The 12281-nt window shown below is 34.6% G+C and overlaps 3 protein-coding genes across 7 annotated transcripts in view; 1 reads left to right on the top strand and 2 right to left on the bottom strand.

The window, feature by feature from the left end:
* LOC143426346 (uncharacterized) overlaps positions 1–1325 on the bottom strand; it is a 130181-nt gene extending 128856 nt beyond the window's left edge. For all 4 annotated transcript variants that reach the window (XM_076899742.1, XM_076899741.1, XM_076899743.1 and 1 more), the window contains exon 1: positions 1147–1325. In XM_076899742.1, the coding sequence (XP_076755857.1) occupies positions 1147–1325 (179 nt within the window). The remainder of the gene's footprint in view (positions 1–1146) is intronic.
* LOC143426366 (fatty acid-binding protein-like) overlaps positions 1–12281 on the top strand; it is a 51373-nt gene that overhangs the window by 5304 nt on the left and 33788 nt on the right. Inside the window, exons 4-5 of one of the 2 annotated variants that reach the window (XM_076899800.1) lie at positions 78–182; positions 447–502. In XM_076899800.1, the coding sequence (XP_076755915.1) occupies positions 78–182; positions 447–502 (161 nt within the window). Of the gene's footprint in view, positions 1–77; positions 183–446; positions 891–12281 lie in introns of those variants that run through there. The other variant, XM_076899801.1, reaches the window with a different exon arrangement.
* On the bottom strand, positions 2452–3457 carry LOC143425929 (synaptic plasticity regulator PANTS). The gene is made up of 3 exons (XM_076899011.1): positions 3197–3457; positions 2902–3066; positions 2452–2795 (listed from the first exon to the last, which is right to left on the bottom strand). The coding sequence occupies exons 1-3, from the start codon at positions 3260–3262 to the stop codon at positions 2571–2573; spliced, it is 456 nt and encodes a 151-aa protein (XP_076755126.1). The 5' UTR covers positions 3263–3457; the 3' UTR covers positions 2452–2570.

The following is a 12281-nucleotide window of genomic DNA, read 5'->3' as shown; positions in this document are numbered from 1 at the left end:
CTTGAAATGGTGTCAGTACGGGAAGGGGCTGCCCTTTCATTTTTCACTGTTTGTATTTTCCTCTGCTTTTTGCTTAGAACGTGACTACGATGGACGGAGATAATCTAGTGACGGTTTCAGTCGGTCCAGGTAACAACAAAGTGGTCCGGAAGTATGAAGTTACAGAGGACGGTCTGATTTTGGTTTGTTCTTTTTACACTTTTATTCACGCATATAGTCAAGCCTTTTGACTGCTAAAATCTGAGCCTTTTAGTAGGCACAATTAATTGCTCATTAAATATCATATTTTATTTCATAATATAACGCTTTCTGTCATTTCAAAATTATTTCAATCAAATATCGTATATAAAATTGTTTAATTAGGAATAATCTGTTTCTCAAGTAAAAATCGTGCCAAATATTAAAATAGATTCGTACGCAAAATAACGTAAAAACTCTATTTTCAGACAATGACCCATGAAACGAGTGGACAGGTAGCAAAGCGTTATTTTAAGCGTCTTTCCTAAATCATCGTTATATTCCGTTCCGTAAGCTATCGTTTTAATTTTTATACTTCGTTTCACATGGATTATATTAAGTACTAACAATTAACTCTTGAATTGTTTTGCATTTTTTTATTATAACGATAACGAGGAAAAGATGGGCTGTCAATAACGCACTCTGAAAGCATACTCTAAACAATGCGAAAGTATCACGATACAGTAACGCGAAAGATGCTTGAAAAAAGAATACAGTTGTTAGCGGGTCAGCCGTAAATGTTCCTGCTGTCATTTACAGTACGTGCCCCGCCTACTTTTATTGCATCTCACGTGTTACTTGCAGTATAAAAAAATACAGATAAATAACGATTGTATCACGAGGTAGTAATAAAAAATAAAGTCTCAATTGAGCGCAACCGAGTTTGACTCGTACTAAACCCCAAATCATCGAAACGTTTCGCTAGCGCATAAAAACACATTACGGGATAATGTTACGAAGAAGGAACGTTAGTATACAGAATCTACATACATATATTGTCTCTGTTTACATTTGACACCGGCCGCCATAGAAGTTATCAACGAATAAACAACTCTAATGTCCACCCACACAGTGACATGCCATGTAATATAGTTCATTTAAAAAGTATATATATACACGTTCACTTACGTCTGGTTGAGGTACTGTAGAGTCACGTTGATGATTTCACCGACGATCTCAGCCTCGGTCACATTATACGAGCTAACCGAAACAGGCAGCTGATCGTACGGGTTCACCCTGGCGACGAATACAGAGAAAAAACGGCTGTACGCTCCGAGATAATCACCGTCAGGACAATCTTCCGCCATTCTTTTCTATTTTCGTGGAAATGCCAAACTACCGGTGCACACTTCTGTCAGTGCGAAGAACACGATACCTGACGACTTTTACCGTTTACGACGATGCTAACACGATACCTCGGTGGCAATTTCTTGGCAAGTTTAATTAACACCCACGTAAATGCATATAAAAATGGGATAAAGAAAAAGAGAAATAAAAGAAACGTGTGTGTGTGTGCGTATTTCGTTTCAATAGTTTTTTCTAACACAACGATGTCTCGATCAGAACCTATTCGTTGATAGGCGATATTTGTATTTAGGTTACGTCACTCATTCAACATCGCGTACGCACGTAACACTACGGGTCCGATCGAACGACGCGTTTGTCTATTGTGCGTCCCTCGAGGAAGAGGGGAGGATTTGCCGCGACGTTTAAAACACTATCTCTCCCGCTTCTTTGATTGTAAGTCCAAGCGTTGTTTTTTGCCTTTCCTTTTGCCACTGGCCACTTGCGGATTGACTCTCGTAACGGTGGAAAAAGTGCGTAACGGAATTCACCGAGTAGCGTTCTGCGCATGTCCGACACGGAGCTCTGCGTTCGCTGCTTCGCTCGAGTATATTATTTCACTTCTTCTTTGTTATGCGTAATTATTCTTATCTTTCTTTTTTTCCACGACTTCTTCTAGGCGTATAAATACGCTTCCAACTTGATTAGTTCTTCTAGAATTTCTTACTGTATCTTCATTTCAAATTCGTATAGCACTATGTTCAAATAGTCGCAAATGTATAAATTGATATTATTAAACCATTGCTATTAACAAAAATATAAATCATTTCTAAATTAATCTTATGTTTAATTACTTTCTTTAACGAAAACTGTTCTCGTGTTTTCTTTAAATAGTTAAATCACTTTATCACTGTTCATACAGTTGAATTTTCTAATGACTCCTACACTATTTTTAATTTATACAAAGCAATTCTTTTTTTACATAATTATACATATACAATTACTATATAAAACAAATTTAAGCATGTATTGTTTCTATAACTAAATTTAACAAACTTGTATTAAATAAATTATTAAATTAAAAGTTTTTTTGGAAGAATAAACATGGTGGTTAAAAGTTTCTATTAGAACAGGATAAAGTACAAAATCTTTAATTTTTTAATATTTATTTTTAGAATTTTGTATATGTATTATTTTATTTCTTAATAGCTTCTTAATGGGAGATACTATCTAAAAATATTTACAGTATCGAAGACATCAAATTCTTCTTACATTATAGTACAAGACTTTTGTGCTTCTGGTTTGCTTTGTTCGTTTTTAAGTTGCTCACTTACACATCTGAAATATGAATTCTTATTTTTCTCCTGTAACCATGCAGGTAAAGGTGCATTCCAATCCTCTGGTGGTTTATCTCTTTTTTGCCAAACATCATTGCAATAGTGACCACTTAGTCTTTTAAATCTACGTTGTTTCTCACTTTCTACTAAATCTTCCTAAAAACATGTACAATATTTATTAAACTGTAACGTGCAGATGTGTTTCGTTATACTTTACAAAGATTATCTAACATATTTTCTCATCGTTTAGTTATTAACATACGTATGCATCCTCGTCTTTATATTTATTCCATAAATAACAATTGTTGTAATCACTTTTCCATTGTGTACAATCTATTGTTTTACCAAATACAAAATATTGATGGAAACGTGCTCGTATGCTCTTACAATCTTTATATTCCTCTTTATAGAATGTACATGGTCTAATCTAAATCGCATCAAACATTATACCATTAAGTAGAATCGAATAATATTACCAACTGTTGTATATTTAATATTTCATTAAAAATTGTTAAAGTTTAAAAATAACGATCATAAACCAAAATACAAAACTATACCAGCCATTCATATTGACGTTCCTCTTCAGCCGATACATTTTCAGTTGTACTGTTAGATTCTGGCATCTTTGCTTTGCTTCTTTGGTTAGATTAGGTTTATAATTGCTATCTTCTTTAATAATATTAAAAACTACGTAATTGTTTTATATTTGTTATTAAAAATTTTTGATAAGTTTTTACTATTTAAATTATATTTCCATTAGATATCTTAGTTTCATAAGACTTAAGTATTTAATATATTTAAAGTTCTCTCAAGAGAGACTACTTGTGTTTCATATAAAATATATTATATAACATAAACCAAGTAAAAGTAGTTATTTACATTTTAACTATATATGATAACGTAGAGAAAGTTACAAAACAATATATTTTAGTATATGTTACTAAAAATTTTTTAATATTTTGATTTTAATCTATCCTGTAATCGTATTAGTAAGAACTATAGCTTTACTGTGAATTCGCCTTACGATAAGAACCGAGACAACACACGGCGAGATAATATCGAGTGGCAGATCCGTAGCCATCTATGACCGAATTCGTTAACTAAAATGCCGGCTCATGTTACAAGTATGTTCTAGACAACAGCACAACACGCCGTGTGAATCGCACGATGATACTAGTACCATCATCACACACGTGTCTACGTTCCATTCATGAATCTTATCAGCAGTGGCGTAGGGTTGCATTAGCTAACAGAGAAGTTGTGAAACAAACAGCTGAAACAAACTTCGTAAAAAACATATGCATAGATAGAGACACACAAAATACCAAGATCGAATGTCGTGAGATCCAAATGCTAAAAAAGAAACACAAGTATGAAAGAAATGTGATTTTATCATTTTCAACGTAAATTATTCAGTGTAGGTTCGTACATTCAAAATATTCCAAAGCAAAATATTCCAACCAGCTCTATCATCTTGCATTGAAAAAATAACCTAACCTTATAGAAGAAATTAACTGTCCTTATACACCAAGTGTAAATGCAAGCGCTGACGTTCCTCCTCTCTCTACCAAGTCAAGTTTGATATTAAAGTTTACGTAAACAAAATTGCCCTTTATATACCAAACCTGAGTAGCAGCCGTTAACCAATCAGATCGCTCGCAGCATCGTCACGGGGTGGCTTTTGTTCATTTCAATTCTAATTGGTTAACGCTTTTCAAGCGAAACATCTGATTGGTTAACGGCTGGGCCAACGTTGCGTATATAAGGGCACGGATTTTTACACAATCAGTATTGTTAATCTTGACTTGACTCGGGAAGGACGTAGGAACGAAGCAACTCCAGTTCACTAAACTCTCAAGAATTCTACAAATCAACTGGGTTTCACTAAACATATAAACTGTACTTATTAGTACAATAAAAAACGTTGGACCAAAATAACTCTCCTTCAAGAAATTTACAAGTAAATCGGGATTCGCTGATCATACAAGCTGTACGAAGAATCATTAGCTACGCAACAACTGTCATTTCAATAAATTAGTGAGTACAATTATGTATTTGTTCATGCTAAGATACATTTGAGTTTGAAATAGCGCTTGTGTTAATGTTCGAACGCGCACGCGTCGAGATTCAAATCCCTTGTTGAATAGTTCAAGCTCTGTCATGGTGGTAGCGTTGTTTATCATCTTTGCTGTAAATTTTCATTTCGAAGTTTTGATAGCGAATTAGTTATTGTTTGGCTTTTACGCGCGCGTGTCCATGGTGTTCTAGAAACATAATTTCATTTTGGTGCCATGTTTACAGCGTGAGCAAAGTGAGAAACTACGTCGTCGAGTGCGGAAGCGGAGTGGGGAAGAGCATGCGTCACACGTATACGGGTACGCAGTGGTACGGCGCGCTAGTGTCTGTTGTCTTGTCGTACATGTCGAAACCTGTCTCGCCATTTCCAAGGTATGTAACAAACTTGCTTATCGACTGCAGAATATTCACAGTTGTTATTCTACAAGCATCTTTATCGTTACCAACTCTTTATTCAACTAATACCTATTCATGCTTAATTATATATCGAACGTTATTAGTATTCTAAATGTAAATCTATCGTTTGACCTTCCTTTGTCTATCTGTTGTTCGTGCATTTCATTCTTACAATTCTTTGTAAATTTTTTTCACTTTTTAAACGTGATTTGGGTTTGATTATTGTATAATTTCAATACAGTTGGTTTTATTATTACACATTCTGATTACGACTGTTTTATTCTGCACTGTTATAGATAATTGATTGATGAGACATTCCAAATGATTAAAATGAGGGTTTATATACATCACAATGAATAATAACGATTGAAACAGTAGCAATAGATGTATTTATGGAGATTTTATGGTAATATTGAATTTATTATTAAAAAAGAATTATCTTAAAGGTGAAAGGTGAATCATTTACATTATTTCTTAATTGGTTCATCGTGTGGTAAAATTTAAATTTTAATTCATAATATATATATAATGAATAATAAATGATTAGCTTATAACAAATGGTATAATTAACAAATTAGTAAATTTCAATATGTTTTAAATTCTGATAACAAATGGCGTCAAAGTAAAAATCATACAGATCAGTCATGTGTTATTAATTAATAATTTGCAATGTTTGCAAATATTTCATAATATTTATACATGATAGCTGTGATTCACACAGCTTTAGTAGCTTTAGGAGAGAGTTATTTTCATGAACAAACGCTGGAAGAAAAAGAAAAATAATATGAAAAATAAAATTGTGTCTTATTTATTTCCTCCCTTTGTCCCCTCACTAATAATAGTTTTCTTCCAGAAAATTTTGATGACCGCGCGCAATGCGGTTGGTAGAGTCAGTGTTTGCTACGTTTAACTTTTTTATATTTTTTGCAGCACAGCTGCTCTAATTATAATTACATTAATTTGTCATAGTAATTATACGCGAGACTAGAGTCAGTGTTTGCTTCGTAAATTATTATATTTCTTATTACAATATTATAATAGACTTTTATTTTTATTTTTTTTTTATTTTCCAAATGTTTATATCCGGTATTAGAGTCACATTATCGCCTGCTTGAAATGGATATTGCTGTGCTCCAGGAGCCAAAAATGTAATTATCTTTTTTATTTTAATTATGGAATACTAGATTTCTATAAACATTTTCGTAAACTTAATCCTAATTGTTTCGTTCTTTTTGAAGTTTTGCAGCTATTACTTCTACGATGGATTCATCCTACCACTTCTACTCCGACGATAACGTTCATGATGTCCTCCTAGAGGTAAGCATCATTTCTTAATATTTTTTCTTGACTGATTCGTTGTGTAATAGCATGAATTTTAATTCAAAATATGACTTTCTTCAGGCATTTTCAATATCTACGACGACTTCACTGGGGCGGCAACAGCAGTAGTTCCTCCAGACGTCAACAACATCTCCGACGACTTCTCCTGGACATCATAAGCATCTCTGATGACATCTTCCAGACATCAGCAGCATCATCGATCTACGGTCGGTGAGTCGCATGCCTTTAAGTTCCTCTGGTCACTCAATCATGTCGTAGGACGAAAGGTCCAAATCGGCACGGGTGACTGGTTGTAATTACGTAGAATTTGTTTTACGAGCATAATGACCGTGGATATACTACTATATCCATGAGTAGTAACATTTATTTTGTGTATTATATATTAGCTTAGGATAGGTTTTCTTGCACTTCGCGGTTTTAAATGTAACAGTATAATAATAGTAATATCGATAATAGTAATATTGATATAGATTATGATTAAATAAGTAAATACGGGTATTATAATATTTGATGCACATGGTATGAATATTTCGAAAATTTTAACTGAAAATAATATTTTAAATATTAGTATATATGAGAATTAAATATTATGAATAATAATAATTACATATACATGTATATATATGGGTATTATATATTTTTATGAATAAATAAGTAGTATATATTACAACTGCCTTGTTGTAGCAGTGCGTAGTGGTGAAGTCGGATACCCCCTCCGACTTCGTTCCTGTGATAATTATAATTATTGTACCATGATGTTAATAGATTGATTTAATCGGAATTGTATAATATTTATTGAAAATTGATCACATGAAATATATGATAAATATATATGATAAATATCATATATATGAAATATATTGTAACTTTATGGTATAGCTTTTGTTGTAATTAAAGTTCATTTGCTTGATTACCGAAACTATGTTATATTACACGTGCAAGAAAACATTTTGCGTCGAGCAGATTTTGAAATCAAAGCATCGAGCTTGAATATTATTTTCATATCTTAGAATGATTGCTTTGATGACGAGATCGCTCGAAATTAGTACATTTATAATTGTGTGTGTACATATATATATATATAAATCTTCTATATTAAATATATATCGAATTAAATACTCGTCGAGACAATGAGAAAGGCGCTTCCCATTTCCTTCTATCATTATAATGTATGGGATGTGAAATAATTGGTTTTAAATTTAATTTTAATATCGAATTTGTCTATAATTTGAAATTTAATTTTGAATTTAAATTCAATTATTCTTATCAGTCAATAAATGAACTTTTTGCGTTCATCGTCGAGTAGCGAAGTGTTCCCACTATAGCGTCCCAGTATTGGCCTCTACCCCGTTGCGTAAGGCCCTTGGTTATTCCAAAAGGCAGACGGGGTAGTCCGTCACCCCCACCGAGGGCTTCGGTAGTGGTGGACTGCGTACTAGATACTGCACTGGGTTCACTGCCGGCTGATTGGGCGTATCCCAATCCCTGCCTCAAGGGAGGTCGTGCCTGGGTGTCACCGTCGGCACCTGGTCACGTTAAACATCTCGCGGACGTGAAAATACGTCAAATGGTACTGGTGGCTGTAGTAGTAACCTCCTATGGGTTTGCTTTGCTTCTTTTTGAGATTCCATGGGGGGAGGGTCCGTTTCGAAGGAAGGGTTACATCCGAAAGAATGTCGATAGTTTCTCACTCACTTTGTTCGCGTCGCGCCGCGCTTTTTTATTCACTTCTGTACGTTATAATGTTAAAATGAATTGTGAAGCTCCTCTTTCATGTCTCGAGGAAATATTTAATAATTGATAGTTAATTTTACGCTGCATAAAGTAAGTTGAAGTAGTTTATCATTGCCGATATCGCGTCCCAGTACGGGCGCCCTGCCCCGTCCGTAAGGCCCTCGGCTATTCCGAAGGGCAGACGGGGGAGCCCGCCACCCCCACCAAGGGTATTGGTAGCTGCGGATCTCGCTTAGGGGTTCGTGGCGCGCTAATTGAGCGTATCTCAATTCCTGCCTCATGGGAGGCCGTGTCTGGAATGTTAGTCGATGACATTCTGGTCACGTTAACCATTTTCGCGGACGCGAAAATGCGTCAACCACGCTGGTGGCTATACCGGCAATCTCGTCTATTTTTCACTTGATCGTTTCTAAGATCATGAGTACAGATCGTGTTTGAGTTAGGATTGAAAATAGAATTCTTTACACCTCCATGCAGTGTAATAACTATCAATGAATAACTTGATATGCGAATAAATAAAATAAAACAGTAGGAACCGAAGTACGGTTGATATGTGTTGTTGCTTTTATACTAATCATGATATTTAGATCAGGATTTTCAGCTTCCTTTTCCGTGTTCGTTGCCAGGACCCCATTCACGTGCCCATGCGCTACTTGGATGGGGAAAAGGTGATGGGCACGATGATTCCCCACTAGTTTATAAGATTTTCTTGCAATCTGATGTCCTAGTGTATTGTACGACGTATTTACCACACGTGTGATTAGACTGTGGGAATACGTACGTTTTTAATAAACATTAACTATTGCATTCATTCCATAAAATATATTATTACATATAATAGTAGTAATGTACAACGATCGGTAATGTCCTTCAGATTGCAGTAGATGTGAGAAAGTGTGAGATAGTATGCAAGTTCGCGACTATTCCGTGTGTTGTATGTATGTGTTGGTATGAGTCTGTTGCCATTTTTTAAATATAGCGTTCGGTAGGATAGGTAGTTTACTCTGGTATGATTGTGTGATAGATTTAAGTAGGTAGGGCCGGGCAGGTTGACCACAGTCACCGATCGGGCAGGCGCGTTTTTTCTCGCGTGGTTCAACCTGTTTCAGGAAATTAGATTTGAATGATCGACGGTTTAGCTGGCGCGAACGGGGTATGCCGTTCGCCACTGGCTTTACTCGATCGATTTTTCGAATCGCCCCGCGGTCGCGGTCGCGATTTGCACGAAACGAACGTTTACTGCTCGAGATTTGGCACGTTTTGCACGGACAACGATTTCTTTAGTCGTTGGTCGTCTTGCGTGCCGTTAGCTGTCTCGTTTCATGTTTTGATTGATTTTTTGAGTCATTTGTTGGTTTGTGATTAGGGAATCTCGAGCTTAGATATAAGTTTCAGGGTCCTGGGCTTCATGCCCGAAGAAAGAAGAGGCTATATGCCGAAGAGGCCCGGAGAAGAGGGCTACTACTAATGACTATGCATTCAGAGGCAGGCAACCCTCTCGATGCAGAGTCATTGCTTGTCAGTAGTTTGTCATTATGCTCGTATTTGTCTAGCCAGCAGAGCTTGCTGGCCCACCGGATGTTGGGCGAGTCGCGGTTTTCAATTGTAGTGTTGCGAATAATTAATTACGGTTAATTAATAGTTTTTTATTAGAGTTGCGTAAAAATGATAATCGTGATTGCTCTTTTAGTGTTGCGAATTATGAGATCGCGATTGTTTGCTCAATTTGTAATTATTGCTTGTTTACATTTGCTTCGCGAATATGATTAAATTATATTTGATATTTCTTCAATTGTTTAGTCCTTAATTCCATTTAGTGTTGCGATAATGAATGACGCGTTTTTCACGATAGTGTAGCGTTCAACGTAATGCCCAAGTCTTCCACTAACACTGTGGAGTCACACTTGAAAGGTAATGTGGAAATAATATAAAAGTACCTTAATTAGTGTTGCGAATTATAAAAAAGGCCCTGTCAATTTTGGCAGGCAATTTTCGCGATATTTTTGCTCATTTTTTCATGATTGTTTCATAAATGGAAGTATGATCTTGCACTTAGAGTCACCTACGTAGCTGAAAAAGCCACATTGCACTATGGTGACATTGCACCTAAGTAGATCATTTCTTCCAAAATTTAGTTTATTAGTGTTGCGTATTTAAATTCTGGGTGCATAAATTAGTTTTCCGAACCATATAATGCGTCCTTAGCTGACTGCTCGCGTATTGCTTTTTTATGACGCACCACGCGATTAATTAATATTGCGAATTATAAAGAAGGCCCTAGCAAATTGCTAGGCAATTTTCGCGATAATTTTCTCACTTTTGTCTCGGTTGATTGACATATTCCTTACTTTTCTCTCATTTAATGAAAAAAAGATAACGAAAAAGATAAAATGTGTCACTCATCATTTTTAATGACAATAAAAATTAATTATAATGAGTGTTATGTTTATCTTTATGTCGTTACAAATCGGGCGTTTGTCATTAAAATAAACAATAATCTGTACATTTGTAAAGTCTGAATTTATTTAGTATTGGTATGTGCTTTTCATGACTGATCTGTAAATATTCTAGATATCCTTTGTGTATCATTATTTATGACAACTTTGAAATTTATTGAGCGTTAAGAACGAAACTATTAATATATAATTAGAATATTATTATTATTTCTTTTCTAAAGAGTTAATAATTTGTATAAATTAAAGGTGAATTCTTAGGTTTTACCACACCATAAGACATATAATATTTCATTAAAATGTATCTTGTTTATTGTCATTGTTTAATTAATGTTTAATTAATGTCTTTTTGCTAATCCATTAAGTAAGTTTGTTTTAGATTCACGATTTTAGGAAGATATTTAGATGGTGGATTTGGAGAATTTATATCGTGTCACGCAGATGGAAGTACGGACATGTTAATATTAGTCAAAGAAAGTAAGTGACAAAAAAAAAAAATATAGAAAGGATATTATGAAACCATATTATGTGCTATTATTAACCAATTATACAATTTTGTTACAGATCTAAAATTTTGGAAGACGCCTATAGACCTAATTATTAAAAGAGTGTATGTATGTATGTATCTATTTATATATATATTTCCCGTAAGATTTATTCCATATGTTATTCTTTTGTGTGCTGTTCATTCTTATTTCAGATGTTCTAGTGTTTGCAGTTTTCGTTCATATGTTTTCTTCGTTGTTTTTGTTTCTTGGTGTAATCTTCGAATCTTTTCTATTGTAATTTCTTCGTAAATTACTCCGATCTTGAATTTTCTGCTATCAGATACGTGTGTGTCGCACGTTGGTTTCCTTTTGGTTTGATTCCCTGTATCGTTGTTTTGTCTTTGTTTCTGGACATATCGCATGGATTCAGATCCATTAGATTTTTACACAGGCAGGTTGAAAGATGTATATTTCTGTTTCTGGATGTATCATGGGTTCATTTCTATTAGATTTTCACGTAGGCAGGTTGAGACACTTTTGGTCTCAGGTATATACATCATGTAACATCTCTATAAATTCCATTAGATTTTTACATAGGTAGGATGAAACATGTTTCAATTATTGATAGGTAGGAATAATTTCCCTTAAATTTACGTAGATTTAGTACGCTTAGTAGATTAAGTAAATGTAGTACGCTTAGTAGATTAAGTAAATGTATTACGCTTAGTAGATTAAATAAATGTTTAGCTAAGTAAGATATTGTGAAGCGTAGATGGGTTAGGGTGGGTCTCCATTCGCAGCAACCTCCACGCGGTGAGACCTGGACACCGTGTATTTGATATACAATTGTTAATTGTATCATATGATAGTATGATATAATTAAAAATTATATAGCAAATATTTCGAGCAAATGGCTGCCATAGGTTTTAATCATGTTTAATTTTCAATCAAAATAAATAAACTGCCAGTTTAGTCGTTTTCAGTATTCGTTTATAATTTTTATAGAAACAACTTCCCCATCGGTAAATGTCAGCCTACGCCACTATGCGGAGCTGATAGTGTTATTGCTAAGACTATGTCGTTATAAGAGCTGAGTACGAACACTGTCTTAGCATAAGTTTACCACGGAATTCGTTTCACCCGTTGCCACTGGC

Source organism: Xylocopa sonorina, chromosome 8 (assembly GCF_050948175.1).
Source record: "Xylocopa sonorina isolate GNS202 chromosome 8, iyXylSono1_principal, whole genome shotgun sequence".
Classification (NCBI taxonomy): domain Eukaryota; kingdom Metazoa; phylum Arthropoda; class Insecta; order Hymenoptera; family Apidae; genus Xylocopa; species Xylocopa sonorina.
Note: the sequence above shows the minus strand (reverse complement) of the source record. Positions and strands in the feature narration are given on the sequence as shown.

What these genes read in the sequence shown, in the direction of transcription:
- LOC143425929 (XM_076899011.1), bottom strand. Translation starts at nt 3,262, where the DNA reads ATGCCAGAATCTAACAGTACAACTGAAAATGTATCGGCTGAAGAGGAA. An exon ending in AACGTCAATATGAATGGCTG is followed by an intron (nt 3,067 to 3,196) that starts GTATAGTTTTGT and finishes GATGCGATTTAG; the next exon opens with ATTAGACCATGTACATTCTA. An exon ending in ATAAAGACGAGGATGCATAC is followed by an intron (nt 2,796 to 2,901) that starts GTATGTTAATAA and finishes ACATGTTTTTAG; the next exon opens with GAAGATTTAGTAGAAAGTGA.